This window comes from Hibiscus syriacus, unplaced genomic scaffold, assembly GCF_006381635.1.
Source record: "Hibiscus syriacus cultivar Baekdansim isolate YM2019G1 unplaced genomic scaffold, ASM638163v2 tig00110292_pilon, whole genome shotgun sequence".
In the NCBI taxonomy this organism is placed as follows: Eukaryota; Viridiplantae; Streptophyta; class Magnoliopsida; order Malvales; family Malvaceae; genus Hibiscus; species Hibiscus syriacus.
This window is the reverse complement of record NW_024062664.1, coordinates 12,260-38,141: the sequence shown is the minus strand read 5'-3', so window position 1 is coordinate 38,141 and position 25,882 is coordinate 12,260. Positions and strand designations below refer to the sequence as shown.

Below are 25,882 nucleotides of genomic sequence, written 5' to 3'. Positions count from 1 at the left end.
TATAAGTGATCATTATAAAAGGATTAGAAATATTTAAACATATATTATCTTATATTCACCCAAATCATCTGTTTTTAATCGAATAACACATAGTCACTAACAAATAAAAGAAAAAAAAGAAAAGAAGATACTAGGATGGACCATCACAAGATAAGACAAATTCTTCACCTAGGTGGAATCTATCCCAAATTGAATAATTTGTCTTAATTTCTCTGCACATAAGACAAAGAATTTAGGACAAAGGGGCAACCTTGACATATACCTCAGGTTGGCTTGAATTCTTCTGAAATGAAACCATTCCATATGATTTGTATGGTAGAAGATGCAATGCCCCTAATTTAGTTCAGTCAAATATCAAGTCAGATATGTCCCATTAATTTATCGGAGATTAAATTTAATCAAATTAAAACTAAAATAAGAAAATATTGAATCAAACATTCATACGCTGTTGATTCAAGGACTAAACTACAATACACATATTATAAGGAGTTACAATACCAATTAAAATCATTAGTTAACAAACGGTTAACGCTTTAAAATAATATTTTTTTCTAATAAATGTTGGAAGCTAATTTTAGTATTAATTTTTTTTTCACTAATTAATTATACTATAATTTGCTGCTCCTGTTTTGGATTATGTTCATGGTTCGATGTCCCATTATGTCACCCACATCATTTTCCACCACCCTGATGAACAACCAGATCCTTAAATCTTCCAGACACACACACACACACACAAAAACAGTTAAAATTAATTGTTTATTTTTTTGAACAGTAAAATAAATTGTTAATATTTTATATAGCACGGCTAAAATGATCTGCTTTCAATATTTTAATTTTTGCATGTTAATCCAGAGTTTAGTGCTTTACAATAACCTCTAAATTTTCATATGCGTCCCGAAGACACTGAAATTCGCCCATCATAATACATACATATATATAATATTATATTATGTTATAAAATTATAATTTATTTACATCCTTAAATTTCTGTTACAGGCCCAACAATAAAGGCCCAAATCCCAAGGGCCCCAGCCAAAACCCAAACCCGTGCATACTTAGGGTTTCCAAAGAACCCTAGCCTCACACGCTCCATCAGCGCCGTTCTCCCCTGTTGAAGACCCAGCGCCGCGCAGCAGTCCCAACACCCGAGCTTCACGGCCGCACGCCTCCTTTCACGGTCATTTCTCACATGTTCAACAAACACAACGACGTGAGATACAAGGATACATCCACAACCAACCAAGCAGTGATTTAGTCCAAATAAAATGCTAGAAAATCGGGACTAAGACTAGTATTCTTAGACTATAAATACATGTAAAGTGAACATCTTCAGGAGGAGGAAAAAATCCACAATACATAAAGGATTACCACATAAATCTTACTAGAGTACTAGAAAAATACAGAGGAGAGGAAGCACTTGTACCTTTTCGAACAGCAAAGAAATATAAAAAAGGTAGAACCTTTTTTTCGTTTCGTTGGTGACTTGCATGCGTTGTTGTTTTGTTTTCGCTCAAAAACATCAAAGTTTTCGGCCGATGAATGAGATGAGGCCCTTATTTTCGAAAATATTTTTTAGATCTAATATTCTCTAAAGCTCGAGTTTTAAAAACACACTTGGACTTTTGAGTAAAGAAGAAGAAGAGCTCTTTAAAAAACGGTTTTTTGTTGTGTACCACCACCCATGACCGGCGGCCGGCGAGGTGAAAGCCACCGTTTTCTGGAAACGAGTGGCGGCATTCATCATTTTGGATGAACAAACTAAAGAAAACGAGAGAGAGAGAGGAGGGGTTTTCGTCTGGGGAAGAGAGAAATGAAGAATATTACATTTTTCTTTTTCTTTTGGCTTTCATATTTGCAACCATCAGGACCCGCGCCTAATCCATGACTCGACCCATACCTGCAAGCGACCCACGTGTTTTCATTTAAATAGGGTAAACCACAGTTTTGGTCCTCCGTTCTTTAGTTCTTCTATTATCGCCCCAATTCCTCCTAAAATCGATACACACTTCTGTTTTTCATTCAATTCGGTCCCATGTATTTAAGTTTTAATTGTTATTATTTCATTTATTTGTTTTATTTTATTTATATGTATATTTTTCTTAATATTTTATTTATTTATATTACTATCATTTTCTTTTATTTATATTTTATTTCTATTCTTTTTATATACGTTAATATATATAAACTTTTTAAATCATTAGCTTTTCTAGTTTTATTTTATTTTTAACTATATACATATGTTTTTTTCTCTAATATTATATGTATACACGTTTCATCATTCTCATTTGCTTTGTATTAAAAAACCATATCTCATTATTATTATATTATATATAACCTAACGTTTTGAATTATCACTCTTTAGGCCCTACCCCCTCTTGTAGATGACCAAACCTTTATCTTTTTTTTAATCCGTATCCCTTTTTTAAAATTTGTATCCCTTTTTTTATTTTCGGTGGAGTGGCGTTTTTTCCTATTTATTATTGTTATTACTTAATAGTTATATATATTATCATTTTTAGTTTCTCGTATTTTATTACTATTTTTTTTATCCATTTTTTTCTTTTTCTGTATTTGTATTTGTATTTTTTACTTTTGCTTAGTTTTTCTAATTTGTTCTATTAATTTATTAATTATGTGTTTATTTTCATTTTATCAATTTATTATCTTATTTATTTATTTATCTTAGCTTTTTTTTTTACTAATTCTATCTTCCTTCTTGCTTGGGTTTATTTATTTTATTCATTTATTCCTTATTTTTCATCTAACATTTTATGATTTTCTTTAAAAGGCATGATTTAAATCCGTCAAAGGTAAGTTTTGGATCGCTATTTTACCTTTTAATTTAAAATGCAATTTTCTTAATCAAAGACAACTGGAAAGTACGTAGTACCGAAAGGACGGTTCAAGGGTGCTAATCCTTCCTTAACCGTAACCGACTCCCGAACCCGACACATTTTGGGTAAGACGCAGATCAGGTAAGAAATAGGGTATCCGATCAACCCATTTATTTTTAAATAAATGATCGGTGGCGACTCCCAATCCATTTTCCTAAGTCGAAACCCAATCTCGGGGCCTAACTGAAAGACGGTTGCGACAACTTGGCGACTCCGCTGGGGACACAGGTAAGTGAGTCAGGCTAAGGTAATTTCCAGTTGTCTTTTTAACGAAAATGGTAAGTTTAAATTTTAAGGTAACATTTCGATCCTTTTTACTCACTTTTGATTATATTTTCGAGTAAATAGTTGGACTAATCGTTTTCTCATGATTTCAGTCTTCAAAGTTTTTTTTCATCAAAGGCTCTATACCCGAGCTCCAAACCCTATTTTAAGTGGGGGTGAAAGCGACGCATTCGTGTGAATTTATTCACCGTGCGGGCCTAGCAAGTAGCCTTCGGGATTCATATACCTTATGTCTTCGTGTGAATTTATTCACCGTGCGGGCATAAGGGAATGTGTTCCCTCGAGTTTAACTTAGTCCACACAAGCCTGTGATAGGTTTAGGACTAAGGGTCTGGCAATCCCAAGGGGGCACCAACAAGGAGAACTCGGGTACCGTTTTTTAAAACCTAAACCGGGAGACCATGAAGAATTAGAGCCTACCCCAAAACCACGTTCCAAAACTTAGGATATTTTTAACCATAACCATGTTTTTTTGCGCTTTTTCCTTCCGTCATTTTTTTTATTTGTATTTTTATTTTACTAACGTTTTTGCCTTTGTGTTTGTTTTCTAGCATTTGCATCATTACAAGAGGCTATTGATCCCTAAAAAGCGTTTGTTATACACAAAATAATTCGAATTAATGGACAAAGGTGTTGTAATACAAGAGATTGAAAACGCTGAGGCACGACTATGGTCCGAGAAGGCTCAGAAGGAGAAGGGAGACAGTCTTCAGGGAAACTATGTGTCAGAACTGGTTAGTTATGCCGCTGTCAGCCTGAAACAGAATAATGTCCAAGAGCTGCGAAACATTTGGGACAGTTGGAAGAATGACAGAAAGCAGAAGTTCAGCCAACGATATGGTGATATCGCCCTCTTGCTCCATGTCAAGACTGATGAGCCCTTACTCCGAGCATTAATTCAATTCTGGAACCCGGGATATAGTTGTTTCACCTTTAACCAGGAAGACATGGTGCCTACTATCGAAGAGTATACTACTCTATTGCACTGCGAAAGCATCAAACTAGAGAGGGCATATATTAAACATATCAAGAGTCAGCCCTTCAAGAACGGACTGGCCAAGATTGCAGGGGTTGATGAAAAGTGGGTGACTGATCGACTCCGGCACAAAGGTAGCGGGGAAGGAATCGAGTGGATCCATATAAAGCAACTAATGAAAAACCACCCTGATGAGTGGAAGACTATAGACCTTTTTGCACTGGGTCTGTACGATTTAATCATATTTCCGAAGGCTTTGGGGTGCATTGACGCTGCCGTGGTGGAATTATTTGAGCAACTTTCTAAACGAGTTAACCCAGCACCAGCCATCTTGGCCGAGACCTTTCGATCGCTCAACCATTGCCGAAGAACTGGCGGAGGAAGATTCACCGGGTGCATTCAGCTCCTTCAGGTCTGGATTCACAGCCACTTCTGGAAGACTGACGGGGTTGCCTACCGCCGTTTCAGCACCACCTATTCACCTCTAGGTGAATTTATTACCTTAAAATGGCATGAAGGCGCTTCGAAAGAAAAATGGATGAAGGTCTTCACGCATCTTCAAGACCGAGATATTGTCTGGAGAGCCCCTTGGTTATTCCTCAGTGATGTTCTTTTTCGATGTAGTGACTCCGACACTGTGACTTTACTTGGACTTTGGGGAGCAGTCGGGTATGCTCCGCTATTAGCACTTAGACAATATGGAGCACGTCAGTTTGTCCCAGCAACGTGCGGGTTGGCTAGGTCAGAGTTTGAGTATCACGGCGACAGCTATAAGAAGATGATCAAAGAAGCAGCCGATTCGTGGAGGAAAGTATTCCGGATGGATGTTGTAGCTGCCAGAAGCATGCTCACTCCGGATTATGTGGAGTGGTGAAGATTAAGAAAGAATGACAACATCCCTGTGCCAGACTGTGATGACACCCGACCATGGAAGAACATCTCAGGCATGTCCCTTCTGAACTCGAGATAGCCAAGACCGAGTTTGAAGCCGTGAATAATGAGCTGAAGCAAAGGATAAAGGAACTTGAAGCTGAACGTTATCAGTGGAAGCTCGATGCTGACTCTCAGAAAGATCGGGCAGAAAAACTGGAAAAAGAACAAAAAAGAGTCCGTTTTGAGCTCGAAGACTTGAGAAAGGGGTATCAAGACAAAGTCAAGGATAACTCCAAGTTGAAGGTAACCTCTGAATACTGGAAAGACGAGGCTCATAGCCTGAAAAGGAAGTTTGAAGGGCCTGATGAGAAAGCTTGGAAGGAACAGATGAAGACTGCCCAAAGACGCTTGGCAGATAGTCAATATCAGAACCAGCGTTTGAGAGTTCGGATAGCTGACTTAGAAGAACGACATGAGAAAGATGGCAAGACAATAGCTGAGTTAGAAGCTATTGTAGATGGGTTCAAGAGGCAAGCAAACGAGCTTCAGATGGTGCCTTTCGACGGAGGATTACAATGGCGTTTCCGTTGGGAACAAGCACAGCGAAGAGTGAGGGCCCGAGACGCAACCATCCGAGATTTCCTGGATCAAGTGCAAAAAGCAGCCCGTCATCTTCACGGCCTAGCAAGGGAAGCGGGTATGGTTCGACAAGGCATTCAACCAGTGACAGATGAAGGCAGAAGACTTGTCAACCTACTGGAAGCTGTTCGGGGTCTAGAGGACTTAGTTCGAATGTACCTTTAATCTGTTTTTAATGTCTCTTAAAAGATAAGACATTTTTGTCTGAACAAGGGTTATTTATAATAATGAACACTTTTCTGGATCAATGCCTCTAATTGCATACATCATGCATTGCATTTCTTGCATTTTATATTTCATGTCTGTTTATTTTATGTTTTTCCATGTTTTTACATTCGTATTAACTAACAGAACATGTCTCAGACACCGAGCTTACCACCACAAGCATCAGATACACACCACCCGCACAATACTCGAGCAAAAAAGAGACAAATGAAAGCCAGAATGGAGAAAATCGAAGAGCACATGGCAAGACTTCAAAAGGAACTAGAAGATAAGATGGCTCAGAACAGTGAAAGTACTCTTGAGTCCATCAAGAAAAATCAGGAGTCCTTGGTCGACCAAATCGTAGCCAAGTTGTCAGGTCTACAGCAAGCTAGTGCATCAGGGGGCATCTCTTCCGAGGGGGTGGCCATACCACCAACCCCGCAAGTGGTTCTCTCACCCGGAATATTACCCGGGGACGCATCTGCTACTAAAGGGAAAGCAGCACTACCCGGGGACTCATTCGCTACCAAAGCGAAAGTTGCACCTGTTGTGAAAATACAAACTTCTACAATCATCCCTGATGATCATCCGGATGATTATCATGTCCCAGACTTTGACGAGGAAGAAAAAGCTAAAAAGATGGAAGAAAAGATAAAAATATTAGAAGATCAAATAAAGATGGTCCAGGGAGACCATGATTATTACGGAGTGGACGCAATGGAGCTGAGCCTAGTCCAGACTTGGTGCTTCCACCAAAGTTTAAAGTTCCTGAGTTTGAGAAGTTCGACGGGAACAGTTGCCCTTCAGTCCATATTACTATGTTCTGTCGAAAGATGACAGGATATGGCGGGAATGACCAACTCCTGATCCATTGTTTTCAAGAGAGCCTGTCCGGTTCAGCTATTCGGTGGTACAACCAGCTTAGCTGAACTCATATCAAGACGTGGAAAGACTTAGCCAAGTCTTTTTTGGAGCAGTATAAGCATATCAACGATATGAGACCAGACCGGGTCATGTTACAAAGCCTAGAGAAGAAACACAATGAGAGTTTCCGACAGTACGCACAGAGATGGAGGGATTTATCTGTGCAAGTTCATCTACCCTTGGATGAAAAGGAAACAAGAAAACTATTTGTACAGACCTTGAAGGCACCTTACTTCGGGCATTTGGTAGCAATCACGTTGGGAAGTTTCTCAGATTTAGTCATGGCCGGTGAAATGATCGAGTTGGCCATTAAACAAGGAAAGATTGAGGGAGGAGATTCCAGTAAAAAACCTCCCATGAAGAACAAAGAGTGAGAGATCAACAATGTAAACACCTACAGTGTCAGCAAAGGGGTTACGATCTCAAGCTCAAATTCCACAGCAGCTGTACCATCCGGTACTTCTAGACAGAACAGAGAGAACCAAGAAGAGAAAGGGAAAGGGAACAGTTCGACCCTATTCCCATGACGTATAAAGAATTATACCAACAGCTCTTCGACACTCATGCAGTGTCGCCTTATCCTATGAATCCAATAAATCCCCCTTACCCGAAAAGGTATGACGAGAGTGCTCACTGTGAATACCATGGCGGTGTGCAGGGGCATTCGATTGAAAGTTGTCTCGCATTCAAAAGACTTGTGCAACGAATGCGAAACAAAAATTGGATCACTTTCAACTCCGGAGCACCAAACGTCGCCCAGAATCCCTTGCCCAATCATCAGGAGACAGGAATCAATACCGTTACTACCAAAGGGGGCAGGAAAGTTAAATCGAGTGTTTCAGAGATCAAATCTCCTTTGATATGGGTATGGAGCCAAATGGTGAAGGCAGGGCTTCTTGCACCATATCCAGATACGACAGAAAATGAAGGTTGTAACCATTGTTGTTATCACAACGAAGAAGGACATAAAGTACAAGATTGCCCAGAGTTCAGATCGTTAGTCCAACTCATGATGAACCAGAAAGAGCTGGAGTTCTACGAAGAAATTCAAGATTCTTTGGGAGCAGATGTTTGTGCCACCGGAGAATCATCAGATAGAAAATTTGGTAGGGGTAGTCCTTTGATAATTACCCCTAAGGCAAGCATGACAGTGACAACACCAGCCAAGGTGGTAATCTCCGCACCTCGGCCTTTTCAATATAAGGACAATCGGCAAGTGCCATGGAAGTACGAGTGTCAGGTGAGCACTTCCGGAGGAGGTAATAGTAAAGTGGGGCAAAGACCACTGGAGCCATTCAAAGAAGACGTGCTAGTCGTCAATGAACCTATAAAGGAGGAAGAAGCTAAAGAGTTCCTCAAGATCTTGAAGCACAGCGAGTACAGCATTGTAGAACAGCTCCACAACTTACCTACACGTACTTCAATGCTAGCACTATTTTTAAGCTCGGAAGCACACCGAGAAGCGTTGTTGAATGTTCTTAATCAAACGTTCGTGCCACAAGACATACCAGTCAGCAAGATGGATCGACTGGTGAGCAATATTCAAGCTGATAATCTCATCTCGTTTTCAGATGATGAGATTCCATCAGGAGGAAGAGGCCGAACGAAGGCGTTACACATTACTACCTACTGTAAGGGGCACGCTTTACCAAGTGTCTTAATCGATAATGGTTCAGCCTTGAACGTGATGCCTTTAATTACATTGAAGAGGCTACCAATAGATACCTCTCATATGAGAGCTTGTCAGAATGTGGTCCGAGCATTTGATGGGACCAAAAGAGATGTAATCGGAAAGATCGAGGTACCATTGACCATTGGACCAACCACTTATGATGTCGAGTTCCTTGTGATGGATATCATGCCGTCCTATAGTTGTCTTTTAGGAAGGCCGTGGATTCATCAAGCAGGTGCAGTACCCTCCACGTTGCACCAGAAAGTTAAATTTGTCATTGACGGGGCCTTAGTAATTATCAACGCTGAAGAAGATATCGTGGCAAGCGTGACCACAGAGGCCCCATACATCGAAGTAGACGAGGAAGCAGTAGAATGTTCGTTCCGCTCCTTGGAGTTTGTGAATGCCACATTCGTGGCGGAAGGAAAGAGAATCCCAAGACCTCGACTCTCCAAATGCACAAGGATGGAGATCAAGCAAACCCTGGGCCGAGGCGCCAGAACCGGTAAAGGTTTTGGGAAATATTTGCAAGGGATGATCAATCCTGTCCTTCCTATCTCAAAATTAGACCAATTTGGGCTCGGTTTTCAGCCCAGTTATTATGAAAAGAGAAAGGAGATCCAAAAGAACCGGGAGAGAAGGTTGACCAGATTGACTGGAAACAAACTCCAATGGAAGCCTATGACATTCCCGCCGCTTTTCAGAACATTCAAGTCAGGTGGTTATATGTTTGAGACCACCATATCCGAGTTAGAAACGGCTCTGGAAGATCTGAACGTTAATGACGTGACCACAGAAGATGTTGACAACAGAGATAGATCCGGGATATGCCTTCTGCCACATGGGTTCGTGCCTAGCAGTTGGTCGGTGGAAGAACTACCTGTGGTTTACAAGAATCTTTCAGAGTAATATTCGAACTACCCCTATTTGCCTATACCCGGGGCAATAGGTGATCTTTTGTAAGGGTGAATAAATGTTTTGTTTAAGTTTAATAAAGGATGCATTTTTCTTTTCCATGGCAAACAAATTTTTCTTTTATTCATTATCTATCTCCTTCATTCCAGTACTTCATTTCCAGTTACTCTCAAAGTTAGTTCTTAAATTATAATTTATTTACATCCTTAAATTTCTGTTACAGGCCCAACAATAAAGGCCCAAATCCCAAGGGCCCCAGTCAAAACCCAAACCCGTGCATACTTAGGGTTTCCAAAGAACCCTAGCCTCACACGCTCCATCAGCGCCGTTCTCCCCTGTTGAAGACCCAGCACCGCGCAGCAGTCCCAACACCCGAGTTTCACGGCCGCACGCCTCCTTTCACGGTCATTTCTCACATGTTCAACAAACACAACGACGTGAGATACAAGGATACATCCACAACCAACCAAGCAGTGATTTAGTCCAAATAAAATGCTAGAAAATCGGGACTAAGACTAGTATTCTTAGACTATAAATACATGTAAAGTGAACATCTTCAGGAGGAGGAAAAAATCCACAATACATAAAGGATTACCACAGAAATCTTACTAGAGTACTAGAAAAATACAGAGGAGAGGAAGCACTTGTACCTTTTCGAACAGCAAAGAAATATAAAAAAGGTAGAACCTTTTTTTCGTTTCGTTGGTGACTTGCATGCGTTGTTGTTTTGTTTTCGCTCAAAAACATCAAAGTTTTCGGCCGATGAATGAGATGAGGCCCTTATTTTCGAAAATATTTTTTAGATCTAATATTCTCTAAAGCTCGGGTTTTAAAAACACACTTGGACTTTTGAGTAAAGAAGAAGAAGAGCTCTTTAAAAAACGGTTTTTTGTTGTGTACCACCACCCATGACCGGCGGCCGGCGAGGTGAAATCCACCGTTTTCTGGAAACGAGTGGCGGCGTTCATCATTTTGGATGAACAAACTAAAGAAAACGAGAGAAAGAGAGGAGGGGTTTTCGTCTGGGGAAGAGAGAAATGAAGAATATTAAATTTTTCTTTTTCTTTTGGCTTTCATATTTGCAACCATCAGGACCCGCGCCTGATCCATGACTCGACCCATACCTGCAAGCGACCCACGTGTTTTCATTTAAATAGGGTAAACCACAGTTTTGGTCCTCCGTTCTTTAGTTCTTCTATTATCGCCCCAATTCCTCCTAAAATCGATACACACTTCTGTTTTTCATTCAATTCGGTCCCATGTATTTAAGTTTTAATTGTTATTATTTCATCTCTTTGTTTTATTTTATTTATATGTATATTTTTCTTAATATTTTATTTATTTATATTACTATCATTTTCTTTTATTTATATTGTATTTCTATTCTTTTTATATACGTTAATATATATAAACTTTTTAAATCATTAGCTTTTCTAGTTTTATTTTATTTTTAACTATATATACATATGTTTTTTTCTCTAATATTATATGTATACACGTTTCATCATTCTCATTTGCTTTGTATTAAAAAACCATATCTCATTATTATTATATTATATATAACCTAACGTTTTGAATTATCACTCCTTTAGGCCCTACCCCCTCTTGTAGATGACCAAACCTTTATCTTTTTTTTAATCCGTATCCCTTTTTTAAAATTTGTATCCCTTTTTTTTATTTTCGGTGGAGTGGCGTTTTTTCCTATTTATTATTGTTATTACTTAATAGTTATATATATTATCATTTTTAGTTTCTCGTATTTTATTACTATTTTTTTATCCATTTTTTTCTTTTTCTGTATTTGTATTTGTATTTTTTACTTTTGCTTAGTTTTTCTAATTTGTTCTATTAATTTATTAATTATGTGTTTATTTTCATTTTATCAATTTATTATCTTATTTATTTATTTATCTTAGCTTTTTTTTACTAATTCTATCTTCCTTCTTGCTTGGGTTTATTTATTTTATTCATTTATTCCTTATTTTTCATCTAACATTTTATGATTTTCTTTAAAAGGCATGATTTAAATCCGTCAAAGGTAAGTTTTGGATCGCTATTTTACCTTTTAATTTAAAATGCATTTTTCTTAATCAAAGACAACTGGAAAGTACGTAGTACCGAAAGGACGGTTCAAGGGTGCTAATCCTTCCTTAACCGTAACCGACTCCCGAACCCGACACATTTTGGGTAAGACGCAGATCAGGTAAGAAATAGGGTATCCGATCAACCCATTTATTTTTAAATAAATGATCGGTGGCGACTCTCAATCCATTTTCCTAAGTCGAAACCCAATCTCGGGGCCTAACTGAAAGACGGTTGCGACACGTCCCTTTAATCTCTTTCCGCCCTTGTTAGGATTATATGCAACAACTTTATTCCAGAAAGGAAATGACCATCCAGCTCAGTTGGTAGAGCACAATGTTTTTAACCTTGAGGTCGTGGGATCGTGTCTCATGGAGGGCATTTTATAATTTGAAGGTCTCCAGGAAGTTGCTCTCAACTTAGTTGGGGGCAACCTACTATCTTACCTTCCCTTATCCCATTCCATATAGGAACAAGGGACAACCATTTTATTCCAGAGAAAGTTAAACGAATCTTATGAATCTAAGCTTTAAACCTCGACAAAGTGGAATTTATAATTATTAGGGTAAATACCGTATTTAGTCACCTACTTATTCTTTTAAATTGATAAAATAATATTTTTTTAGCATACATGTGCCTTCCACTTTTCATATAGTTTGTTCATAATGTATATATAATGATAATAGGGAATATTAATATTCCATATATCTTTAATATTTCATCAACTGCACATTTAGGAAGATGTTTTAGGAGTCGATATTTCTTTCTCAGATTAAATTATATCCTTTGTCACGGTATAATTACAATTAACCGCATAAAGCATGTATTTTACATGAGATTTCATGCAAGTTTACACGACTTGAAGGATTCTCCCACTGAACAAGTTCCCTTATTCCTTCTTCAATTCTCCTTGTTTCCGTTGTTAAAGCTTTAATGCAATACCCCAGGGCACTCAAACTTAATACCATCTGGCTCTTAATCTCATTCTCACCTTCAATGCCTTGCATCACGTCAATAGCTTCATTTGAATGTTGAAGAAATGAATTCAAAACCTTGTCCATTTCATCTTCATCTGAATCAGAAACCCTGAAAAGTTTCAGGTATGGTGATTTTCCGATCTCGATATCGTAAGAAATGTTGTTATTTTCAAGCTCCTTGTCGAGTATAGGGATGGATTTGATCGATGGAATCTTGGAAAGATGTTTTATTAATGACCCAATTGACTCTTTGAAGAGCTTAAGGTCATCGTCAAATTTATTTACGGTTCCCTTCCATGGAATTTCGAGTTTTTGTGAGTCTTGTTTGAGGAATCCTATTGCATGAGCACCGAATAGCAGGAGATCCACCATCTTTGACAATGACCCCAAAAGCTTACCGTAGCAAGCACTATGAAAAGGCAAAAACCAGAAATTGGGCTCCACATCAGCTTCTCCAATGAATTTACCTAACTGATTCACATGAAATTTCAACTGTTTCTGATTCTCGACATGGTTGGCTTCAATGGGTTCGAGACAAATGTTGCTGATGCATTCATGCAATGTCTCCAGGCTTTTCGAGAGCTCGATTTTGGCCAGAGCTGAAGCTCTTTTGGGCTGGAAAAGAAGCTCCACCGCAATCGAACAAGATAAACCGATGAATGTTTCGACGATTCTTGCGATGGCAAAATCACTTGGTGGACCAAAGTTTTTCCTTCCCAGTATCAGTACGGCTCCGACCACGGCGGATATTCCACCGGCTTGACCGTACATCTTGCTTTGACGTAGGAAAGTTGTGAAGATGAACCAAGGAAGAAGAGACAAGAACCTTATTGGCAAGAACCTTTCGAAAAGAAAGCACCCTATAACTCCATATACTGTCCCCAAGGCAGTACCTTGTGCCTTAACATTTGCCACCTTAAATGTCGCCTCTCTCGCGGTGGCGAAGCTGATAGCAACAGGGAGTCCCGACCAGAATCCATTCGGCTTACTGTACATCAACCCGAATAGAACCGCAAGCCCTAGAGAAAGCGAGAACTTGACAGCAGGCTTGATCCTTTCTCTCTTAAATCCACAGCTGCTCCAAACCTCCATGAAGGAGAAACCAATTGTTTCCGACGAAAAAGGATCTGGCTTCACCGGAGTTTTATTCGTCGGCTTCGGCAACGACTTGCTGTGAAGGAGTTTCATGCAGAACAAGAAGAAAAATGTGGGTAAATCCTGGTGGGTTCTTGGGACTGCTTGAAGTGTTTGGAGGAACTTCATGGCATCTTCAGCATTTGATTCAGGAACAGTGACGGAATCACCATGGATGAAACTCTTGACCTGTTTTAGGGTTAAGCTAATGTGATCTTCTAGCTTAAGTAAACCATCTTTGACTTGTCCGCCATCCACCATTAATCCCACTGGAAATGAAGGAATACTCTCCAAAGCAATTTCCATTCCTCTTAAACCCATCTCTATTTCCTGCAATTTCTCCCCTGAGTTCATGTAATAGCGTCTCAAAAACTTGAACGGAAGCTTCTCCCATTTCATGCTTCCCTGTTCACAACGCCCGACAACAAATAATATGTTAAAATCAACAGTAACAAAGAGAACTTAAAAACGAGAATAACAGATTGATGGATCTTACTTGGAAGCGTTTTATGCTTTGATGAAGCTTGTTTGCGGCGGCGTTCAATAGCTTTGCTTGAGAAAGGAAACCAGACGCCGCGGCTTTTTCCTCCGCGCAAAATGCCTTCACCAAAAGCTTCAGCCTCTCCGAGCTGTTCTCCACCAGTAGGTTGCAGCTTTTCTTGGCCTATACAAAACATAACAACGAAATTATTTTCTTTTAATCTATTTTGATAATAAAAAGTATAAAAAATTGAAGGAAAAAATAAAAAGAAATATGTTAAATATCTTGATAATAAAATCAGTGTTTATGATTTTAGTAAAATTAGTTAATTCTTTAAATAATATGAATTTATTAAAAAATATTAACATAAAACGATGACTTTAGAGAATTGTGATCTTAATGGTAGCAAATTTCGACGCACCAATAATTTGTACGTACAAGTATGAAGTCATTGACTAAATATTGACAAATATGTCTTTTCAAAGTAAAAAAATATTTCCAATTGTTTTCTATATATTTTATAGAATTCATCATAGATTAAATGTGTTTTTTAAAATTATTTTTATTCGCTGTTTTTTAAAAAAGTAAAAATAAAAATATTTTTCTTTTTCGCAAAAATAACAAATGTAGTTCAGACGTCATAATTGGATATAAGATTTACTTGGGTACGGCATTAATGTACAAAATCCCTATTAGATTTTTGTCTTCAATGTTCTGCATTCTTCCGAAATTATATTAATATTAAAGTCTTCAACTTTTACGAAGTTTCCCAATACACCCTTTATGATATTAGTAGGTGTGTGCTTCATACCACCCAAAGAAATAATTTTTATTTTTATGAAATGTTTATACCTGCAAACATGATGTTCAAACTTATAAATTCAAAGAATAATAAAATTTATTAGAAGCAATATATATATATATACTTAATATCGCAAAAATTATTAGAAGCAATGGATTAGGGGAGATAGAAAAGATAGTGAGACATAGTTTGGTATGACTAACCTCGAAACAAGCCAATCTTGGGTAAGGAAGTAATAAGGCTAAAACGCAAGCCAAAACTCCGACCGCCGTGCTTGCAGCAACATGCACAGTATGCATGATCGGTTGAGTTTGGCCGCCATTGATAAAACCGATGACATAGACGATAACGATTTGGCCCAACGCTATTCGCTTGGCTATCATGTGAGTTGATTCCGGCAACACCACTATCATCCCCGCCAATGCCACCGCAAGGGCCGTGGTTCCATTAGTGAGCTTTGCCGGTCCAATCAACCACAGGCTCAACATGGCAGGTCCAAGGCTCTGTACGGAGGCATAAAGAGCCAGCCAGCAGCTATGCAGAGTGTCACCCAACGTGGCGTCCGTGACAACTAAGATGACTGTCACATAGGAAAATGCAGGGAATGCCACTTGATTCTGGAAGGAAACTGGGCCGTACAAGGTGGCGATGCCTACTATGGAGCAGGCCAAGGCGGTGCGGAAGGCGGAGGCCAAGACGGTGCGCCATAACGCCCTGGCTCGGTTCGGTTGTGGTGTTGGCATTGTGGAAAGACGAAGAAGGAATTAGAATGTTGGTGTATTTCTAGAGAATGATGATTTTGGTACGGTGGGGGAGAGCAGAGCAGGTACTCGGTTCTAATATAGGGAGGTGATTACATGTGGAAATTTGGGGCCACGTGGAAGGTCATGGGGCCACTCTTGTTTAATGCTTGATACAGTCATTCAAACAGTCGATCGACTAGATTGTGTAATAAATTATGCTGCCTCAGCTTTCAGCCCAAGTAAATCTTGTATATATTTTATACGTGCGACTGTATTAATAAATGTATTACATTCAAAGTTTTTAAGCAGTTAAAGTTGTTTAAACAGTATGAATCAACTGATGTCGGTAATTAGAGATTTTATTATTATTTTTAAAAATTTTGAGTTCAAATATTATATATATAAAAAATATAAATATTTATTATCAAAAGATTAAAAATTTTCAAATAAATAACTACATTTGTTGTTCGACGAATCGAGCGACATGAAAATTCGGATGGGAGTCTAAGATGGCTCGAGCTGGAGATAAAGATAACCGAATCACCGATAGATGTTATATTTTTCATATTTAAGTTTACAGAAATGTTTTAAGTTGTGTTATTCTGTTTTTTATATATTGTAGTCATCTCTATTAACAACATTTTATAATTATATTAACTTTATGTTAGATGTTTTTATCCAACACAAAATTTTATTTTATTTTCATAAATACATTATAATTCTCTTAAATATTATATATTTAATATTTCCAAATCTTTATTCTTTTACTTCTTGAAAATAATATAATTTTTTAATATTTTTTATTATGTTTTAAACCTTTTATTTTTTTTTGTAATTTTCTAATAATTTTATTTACAATTTGAAATATTATTATTTTTTAAATAAAATTTTTAAAATTTTAGACTGTTTAGACGGGGACCATTTGGACTCTTCTTCAACCTTAAGCAAAATGAAGGCTAAGATGAAGGACTTTAATAAACTCTATGATATTTTATTACAAGGCTGCCGCCGACAAGAGTTGCAAAAGGTTAATATTTTAGGTCAAACATTTTTAGATTAATATTTTATATTTGTTGGTTTGAATTTTGATCAATTTGATAAGTAACTGCAGCGTGATCAATCTTTTGCGAATTTGGTTTGTCGAGGGAATCGTGTGTGTTTAATGGCAGAATTAATGGAATGTTAGCACTTCGCACAGTCTTTAATACTGAAATTCTTTTAATTTTTTTTAAACTGTATTTATGATATCGTCAAAGTATATTTTAGTATTCTCATCCATTATACATTTTAAATCTCTTATCTTTTCTGAGTTTATTCTTCTTACCAACTTTTGATTTTTATTTTTCTTAAAAAATTGTTTCAACACTTCAATATAATTGATACTCAGTTAGAAATTATATATTTTTGTAGAAAAATTTTCCTTGTGATTAAAGCATTAAATAATAAAGATATTTTTTAATCTAATAAAAATATTTCGTATAAATGTTCGTGATATAAATGAATAATAATGAAAACATTTTTAGTATGTATACATGTACAATTATTAATATATTACATATATAATGATTTTTTAATAGAAGTCATTAGTCTTATTAAAAAATGAATATTCAAGATTACAATAAGAGTTTATAACTATTATCGTAAACTAAATACATAATTTTAATATTTTCCTAGAACATTAAAACTAGCAACTTTATATCATATGAGGACATACATGGAAAAGGTTAAAAATCCAACCAAAATACTCGAACAAAAAATAGATACAAACAAATCTGACTGCTTCAGTAAACGAACTACAAGAGATGATTGAGCTATTGGAAGATCATCGAGAATTGTAAATTAGAGTCGAGTGTCATGGGAAACTATCCACGATAGCAAAATCGCGTATCCAAATTCAGTCTGAGGGTGGTTACAAATAAACGTCATCTTGATCAGTCGTATCGTCGTCAAATCCAACCCTGAAAAAACATAAAATAAAAAATAACACTCAAACGAACGAAAATCGTGCTACAAAGACAGAGAAAAACGTGTCATAAAAGCATATATAAATATGCTACAAATGCATAATTATTCTTATAAAAAACTAAAAAAGAAATAAAGAGATAAGAGAATCGATGGTCGGCAATCAACATCAAAACCAGTGTCACTGCTGATTAAATAAAATAAAAAAAATTAATATAAAAATTACGTAAACTCATGATTTATACGTTTCTTTTAACAAGCATGAAAAATTACACACTTAAAAATTTTCGATTTCTTTTTATTTTCCCCCTTACATTTTGTTTAAAGCACGAGTAGATTGCGATTATATAAACCGAATATGATAATAAATCTAATTTGGTTAGATTCATTGATTTCAGCAAATCTTAATTTGCTATATTATACACACATACATATATCCCACATGGAATAAGAAAATTAAACAGTAACCTAAATTCCCAATACACCTAACGAAATGCATAAGTGTGGGATAATCCACAATAATACTTATTTATGCATATCACGACTTAAAAAGAAAAGTTTTTTTTTCCTTCTCTTTGGCATAATGTCAAAAATTATTTTTTAATATTTAATTAAATAATTATTTTGTTTCATATTTTTTTAAAGTATTTTGGTCATTAATAATTTATTTTACCTATGTGAATAGAGACAATTAGTCAACAAGCAGTTAACGCTCCAAAATAGAAGTCTTTTTATTTTAAAATAAAACGTTAGAGGTCAAAATACTAAAAAAACACTAAAGTGTCTATTTAATCAAACATAAGAAACTTTTTTACTCAAAATAAAACATTAAGAGGTCAATATACTTTAAATTTAAATAAGAACTAAAATAATTATTTAATCAAATTATTTTTCGACATTATACCATCCTTCTTGTTCAAGTTTAGGTTATAATATTTTAAAATTTTTTCTACTGTGCAAAAAATAAACGTGAAAAACATATAATAAAGTTTTAAATGTAAATGATATTAACGTAAAAAATATTAAATTTAAAATCACCATGGCGAATATTTGTGAGAACCTCATCTTCATTAAATTCTATTATTAATCACCTAGTTGGTAAACCTTATTATACGCTTCCTATTCTAGATATCAGCTTTAGCCAAAGCTGGCATGCCACTAAGTCGTCCCAAATAATGAAAAAAACAAAAGAAAAAAATAGTTTAAAAACATATAATTTATATGATGTAAAAAAGGAGATTAATAAATTATCTACACATTGATTAGTTAAATATATAGTTGAAAAAGTTAAAGTGGGGTTCCTCTAGATTTCCACTTACCTTAATCGACTCGCTGAATTTTACAAATTGGGTGTTCTTTGAAGGGATGGAAGGGTCAAGTGGGTCATTGTGCTACCTCAATGCTCTTATCAAATTGACATTAGTGCTGTAAGTTAGTTAAAGCAGAGCAAAGCTTCTCTTTGTACTTATTATACATTTTCCTCACTATTTTTTTAATAATAAAAGATCTGAACCAGAATAGTTTTAGTTTTTTTAATAGAAAAAAAATATAAAAGAAAAGATGTAGTTTATTCCTGGCCCTGATTGTATTAGGCTTAACGTTGGTTTTATATTGGAAGACACTTGATATTAATTGCACGCCGTCATTAATGCACTGAGCCACTAACACTTTTCTTTTTTGGTGTGGGCTGATGCCATTAAAGTTGCCAAAGGTTTTAATTTCTTGGGATCAACAGCAGCCCCCGTCTATGGTGGGATACAATGTCAGGATGTTAATTAGGGTAAACTATAAGTTTAGTACTCCAACTTTCGTTTCGTTTTAGTCACCCCAACTATTTTAAAAATACGAAACGAAGTCTGCAGGGATAGAATCGTGATCTAATATATGTTTGACCAAAGTATCTGTTAGACGATTAATTTCTCGAATAATATTTTAATCTAACGTATTGCATATATGTTTATTCATTATTTTGTGTTGGATTATACAAAATCTCGAATTTTCCTCCAATTAAACTACCGAGGGAATTCCGGGAAGGGAATGTTTATTGTCCTTGTATGAAAAGTGATTTATATACATTTTTTTAGTATCGGTGTAAGATTTAGGGTAATGATGACTATTTGTAAGTTGAATAATAAATAGATTTGATTCTCGTATAATAGATTTAATCAATAAAGAGATTGATAGTTTTTATATCACAATAATGTAACAATTAGAGAACATATAATCCCTGAAGGCTTACAGGAACTATAGATGCCTCAATAAACGGAAGATAGAAAGTGGAAGTATATTTTACAGAAAAAATCGAAAAAGATATAACAAATACTACAATAATGTAATTGTATGAAAATGTCATTATATATTAGTAATTTCATTTTCATGTAATTATAAGGAATTATAATTTTTCATGTTTGATAGACAATTTTCTATGTTAAGCAGGATAATATAAATTATTTCTAAAATTTTGGAATATTATTAATTATTGTAAAAATATCAATAATGCTTTAAAAATAATTTCTAATCTCTAAATATCTAACACCAAATATTCAACAATAAAATCTCTAATAGAAATTATAAAAAGTTAAACATATAAATTACAATAGGTATAATAGTAATCAAGATTTTTTTACATTTACTCTTCAAATCAACTTTTTTTTTTTAAATAGAAGCCGTTAGTCTTATGTAAAAGTGAATATCCAAAATTATAATAAGAGTTTACAACAATCATCGTAAACTAAATATATAATTTGGATATTTCTCTATAACATTAAAACTAATCACTTTAGATCATATAATGACATACATGGAAAATGTTAAAAACCCAACCAAAAGACTTGAACAAAAAATAGATACAAGTAAATCTGACTGCATCGGCAAATGAACCACAAGGGGGATTAAGCTATTGAAAGACCACCATGAACCGCAAATCAGAGCTGAGCATTGTGAGAAACTATCCACGAACACAAAATCGCATATATAAATTCAATTCGATGGTTCATAGCAAGGAAGATCAATTGGATTATAAATAAGCACCATCTTATTCAGTCGTAACGTCATCAAATCCAACCATGAGAAAACATAAAATAAAAAAAAACGACCGAAAAAGAAGACGAAAAACGTGTCACAAAGACAGAGAAAAATGTATCATAAAGGCATAAATAATTATGCCACAAAGACATAATTATCATTATTAAAAAAAATTAAAAATTATCAAATAAAGAGAGAAGAGAATCGGCGGTAAACAATCAGCATCAAAACTAGTGTCGTCATCGACTAAATAAAACCGAGGAAGAAAAAGTTGATCTGATCTATAGAATATATAAAAAAACAAGGAGAGAGGAGAGGGAAGCGGCTAGATCAAAGTAACTTTGTAAAACTACACACAATAATATAACATATATATATATATATATATATATATATATATATATATATATATATATATATATACGAGTTAGATCAAATTACATTGTGTAAAATATTTTTAGTTTTACATAAATTTAAGGCCGTCATGAGTGAAAATAAAAGGTTAAAATTAACTATATTTTTTGTGAAATAAGAACTAAAAAAATTGAAGGAATATAAATGTTGCCCTAAGGCGATACAATCTAAATGCAGAAAATTTAAATATTCTATTGGGGGTTCCAAGAAAACTCGACATTCTATGTTGCCGGGAGTTGCAATTTTGGCTAGACAATCGACTACCTTGTTCGCTTCATGGGGTACGTGGCTGAGAGATATTATCCAATCTCTCTCCATAAGATCAAAAACTTTGTTCGTTTCTTCTGGAGTCTTCGTGCCACCTCCAAATTATCCACTTCTAGTTATACCTTCCTTTCACCTATTCTTCATCTTATTGTAAGCCTTCTAATACGCCCCAAACTTCTGTTTCGATTACCGGCCAAATACTTGTAGATTTAGAGAAACCAACCAACCACGTACCGTTCTAGTTTCGAATAACACCTCCACATAATGCGAAACCTGTCGCATTATACCTTTAGGGTTAGAGTAACCAACCAATTACGGACACATTTCCTTTCCAATGTTTTCAGGGTAAAAAATATACGTATTATGGTGTAGCCATTTTGATGTCTAAAATTGATTCATGGTCGACCATTTGGAAAAAATATTTGTAATTTGGCTTCATTGGTTTCGGTTTAATCATACTTAATTAGTCGTATCAAAACTATTGCCATAACGATATTTGGAATTCTTGATTATTTTAATCAAAAATATTTTTTTTGGTCCTAATTGGAATTGTAGTTTAGAAAATAGTTTTGGATTTTTCTTGAAATGCTCGTGTTTTCTTTTTGGCTACCTGAAATAAGGTGTGTGAGAAGTTTGCTTTCCCTTATTATTTCACATGTTTCTTGTTTGCTCGGTAGTATGATTTTATTTCACATATCAAAATTATGAAATAGTTAACAAAAAATAGAAAAGAGGAAATTATATTGGAGTATCGAATGGACAATTTCAACGGTGGGCAGTGTTCTTATAGTGAGGAGAACATCATATCTCATAATTCCATTCTATCAAATGGTGAATGACATATATCAAATAACCTGAATCGATAGATTTCTTACATCTAAAAAATTTAAAATATTTTTGAGTAAAATGACATTGAGTTGTGTGTTTAAGAGATTATGATGATGGTGGTCAATGATCAATCAATGTATCTATTTATGGTCGACTATTGGGCAAAATAGAGAGAGAAAAAAAGAGGGAAAAAAAGGGGGGGAAGAGAAATAACTAGTCTATCAAATATGAATGAAGGGCTTAAGATTTTAAGCCTGTCCTTACGGTTGGCAAATCGTGGACACCAATTTAATGAGTTATTATTTATATTTATTTATGAATATAATTAATATATATAAACGTGTGTGGAATTCGTTATATCATGCCAAGTATAACAAGTTATGTTTGAATGATGGAAATCATTTAGGGAAAATTATAAATGTAGCAATTCAAGTTAGGGCCAAAGCGAATGAGCTTTCATGAAATTAAAATGTGATTAGCTTTATAATTAGATATTAAATAAAAAATCTTTTAATTTCAAAATGCCAAGATATGTGACTTGGATGCCCACATTGCACTTATGTGATGTAATGGGCAAAGCTTTATATGAAATATTCAAAGTTCTTACGCCACTATATAATAAGGGAATGTTAGTAAGTTCAATACAAAACTAGAAATTTATGCTGAGAATGTGATATGCTAATGAATTGAGAGAATAATGAAATTATACTTCTTTTTTACGTAAACTGACAATATGTTGAAAGATGATACCTAATGTGTTACTCAAAATTTAAAATCCAATTTGATTTTTTTTAGATTTGACTAATAGTCAATCATTTTAATAATGATCTAATTTAAACATTTAAGTTCTTGTTAGGCATAATGTCAAAATTAACATCCAACATTTATCAAAATGGTCATTTTGACACATTTATTTTTTAAACATTTTGACTCCCGACATTTCATTTAAGGGTAAAAAGCCCCTAACGTTTGATTGAATTATCACTTTAATTCTTTTTTTTTCTAGAGTATATTTGCCCTCAACATTTTATTTTAAAATAAGAGGTCCTTATTTTTTTTTAAATGGACTTTTTCTCCCAAAATAAAATGTTGAGAGCCAAAATGATCTCAAAAAAAGATCAAAATGTCTATTTAATCAAATATTAGGTGTCTTCTTGTTATTGAATTTTCTTATTTAGTTAAATGAAAGACCAAATTTGGTAAGTTCAAAACGCTATGTTTATGTTTGAGAATCTGTCATTGGTTGAAATCATTTTTATCGGTATATTGATATTTTCTAATCTCAAGTAGAATTCCAATTTGAAAACGGTGGTTTTAACAAATGGTGTTGGTATCCGATTTTATACTTGAAAAAGTTTGTGTTCTTATTTTTCTGTTACCAAAACAAGGGATATAAGGATTTTTTTTTATTTAATTTTATTGTTTTAATACCTAAAATGGCTAAGTTTTATCCCTTGTCATTTCCCACGTGTACATTTCTTATCATCTTTTCTATTTTCAGCCAAGTTTATTATTATAATAGTAAATCAATATCTTCTTGGCACCAAATGATAAAGAGGGAGATTTTCTTTAGCTTCTTGCAACAATTTTTTATGATTTGAAATGGTGCAAGGCAGTAGCTGCTGCGACACTAGGTTAAGATGAACCTAGACCCGAAATCATACATACAAGTTCTCTTAAGTTGCAGCCTAAACATGACCCTCATACGCTTAAAACCCAGACTAGTGCTCTGACCAAAGTACCGAACCCAACCCAACCCAACCCACATCACTAAGGTTCTTATGATGCCACAGTTCCTACTGATTCTCATTTGGATGGTGAACTAGCCTGTTCCAACTAGAGAGGTAACTACTTCGAGTAACAATTAGAGTGTGAGTTAACTCCTTCTGAGTATAATATCACGAACTATGCAGATGTCATTTTAATACTTTCGGGTGGAGGCATCTCGACTTTATTTGGATGCCCAAAAGATTGTTATATAATCTCTACAGTTTATTAGGGGGAGGAGGTATCTCCACGCCTCAGGCCAAGCAAGGCTCAACTTGAAACTCTCATAGGAGTTCAGTTTGATAGTTGGAGGTATCTTCGCCTTGGTAGAAGCAATGAAAATTTATTTGGCCCCCCTTGCTAAGGCAAGAGCATCTCGACACTCATAATAACAACAAATATTCCCTATTACTGAATGAAGGCATATCATCACTTTTTGGAAGATCATTTGAGTTGTAATAGCTCGAGTGTGAGAAAATTCATCCCCGACATATTATCATAAACTATACGGAGGTCATCTCAATGCTTTCGGGTGGAGGTATCTCTACGTCATGTGAATCGACAATGGAATAATTTATATTATCAAAAATCTCATCTCTTTTGGTTGGTATTGAGAAGAATTTCCTTAGTTTGAGAGGAGTGGAGGCATCTCAACACCCCAACAAGTTAGATAGATGAGATACCTAAACCTATAATGACGTGTTGTAATTTTAGCGGAGGCATCTCCACACTGTCAAAAGATTCTGCAGGTGTGACTGAGGCATCTTCACCTTGGTAAAAGCGATGAGGTGATGTTCCTCATATTAGGAAAGAGACATCTCGATGCTTTTTAGGGCACAATGGAAGAACTCTTATTATCATAGCGGAGGCAATCCAACCCCCTGAATAAATCCATGGTTGAGGCAACTCTACTCCCAATAGAGACATCTCAATGGTTTCAAGGTAAAGGCATCTCGATACAATCAATGGATTATAGAAATATCTTAACTTGTATGCTGATTGACGATAAGATAAAGATGCTCTTTATTTTAGAATGTAGCAGAGGCAGCTCAATGCTCTAAGATAGAGATAACATATCTTAGCACTTTGGCAACACAATGGAGGAATCTCGACGCTATGTCAACATAACTAAGGATATTAATATTCCTGAAGAGACAATAAGAAAATATTCTTAGAGAGGTGATATGTGATGGTAATATTTGGGTTGTAGCAGTTATTGGTGGTTCATCTCTTCTGATTTGGACGGAGAGGCACATTCTATGGTCCATAGTAGATTTACAAATGGTCAACATCGTCCAACTTTTCTAATATATAGGGAAAAAAGGGTTCAAGAAGAAGATAATAGAGAATGAATACCCTTTTTTCAATTTTGACTGATAGGTTTTATAGCGACTTTAGCACTGGCGTTAGCTGCAAAACCATGATGATTATTCGTAGATTAGTAGGTTAAACTGATGCATTTGTTAGATAGTAGATTGCATGTCACATGGGCGTGTCATAGGTCACGTTAAGGCGTTGTAGCTGTCTGAAGGACATGGAACTCTGGAGGCTTCGAATAACTCCAAAAACTTTGACAAGTTTCAGAGTTCTCATCACTCAATATGCAGAAAAATAATAATGGGGTGTTGCCTCCAGAAAAGATTTGAGGGAAGTATAACTTTTTTTTATTGATCTTGAAAGTATAACACTTCTTATCCTTATTTATAAGAAGGAATAATTTAATAAAATATGGTTTTGATATAGAATTGATCCAAACATTAAAAATTCATATCTTAATAAAATAAAATCTAATAAAATAATTTAATTTATTTAGTAATGTAATGTGTTAACTAATCAAATATTCTAACAATCCATGTCCTTATCTCACAAACGCACCCCAATCCCTACTTCTTAGGTTTGTGCATTATCCATTGTCCGCGGCTTCCAAAAGCCCAATCCACTATCAAAGAGACGTCACTAGCTATAAATACAAATTAAGAAAAATAGGGTTCTTGACTTCCTGGTTTCTTTTGC

At 35.3% G+C, this 25,882-nt stretch overlaps 1 protein-coding gene across 1 annotated transcript; it reads right to left on the bottom strand.

The window, feature by feature from the left end:
* Nucleotides 1-12,276: 12,276 nt before the first annotated feature.
* On the bottom strand, nt 12,277-15,660 carry LOC120116284. The gene is made up of 3 exons (XM_039136810.1): nt 15,068-15,660; nt 14,078-14,245; nt 12,277-13,986 (listed from the first exon to the last, which is right to left on the bottom strand). Exons 1-3 carry the CDS (start codon nt 15,605-15,607, stop codon nt 12,277-12,279), a joined length of 2,418 nt encoding a protein of 805 aa, XP_038992741.1. The 5' UTR covers nt 15,608-15,660.
* Between the last annotated feature and the right edge of the window lie 10,222 nt (nt 15,661-25,882).

Excerpts from the sequence above, each read along its gene's own strand:
- LOC120116284 (XM_039136810.1), bottom strand. The coding sequence starts at position 15,607 with ATGCCAACACCACAACCGAACCGAGCCAGGGCGTTATGGCGCACCGTC. Across the intron at positions 14,246-15,067 it reads CAAGATTGGCTTGTTTCGAG|GCCAAGAAAAGCTGCAACCT; the intron begins GTTAGTCATACC and ends TGTTTTGTATAG. Across the intron at positions 13,987-14,077 it reads AAAGCATAAAACGCTTCCAA|GGAAGCATGAAATGGGAGAA; the intron begins GTAAGATCCATC and ends CGTTGTGAACAG.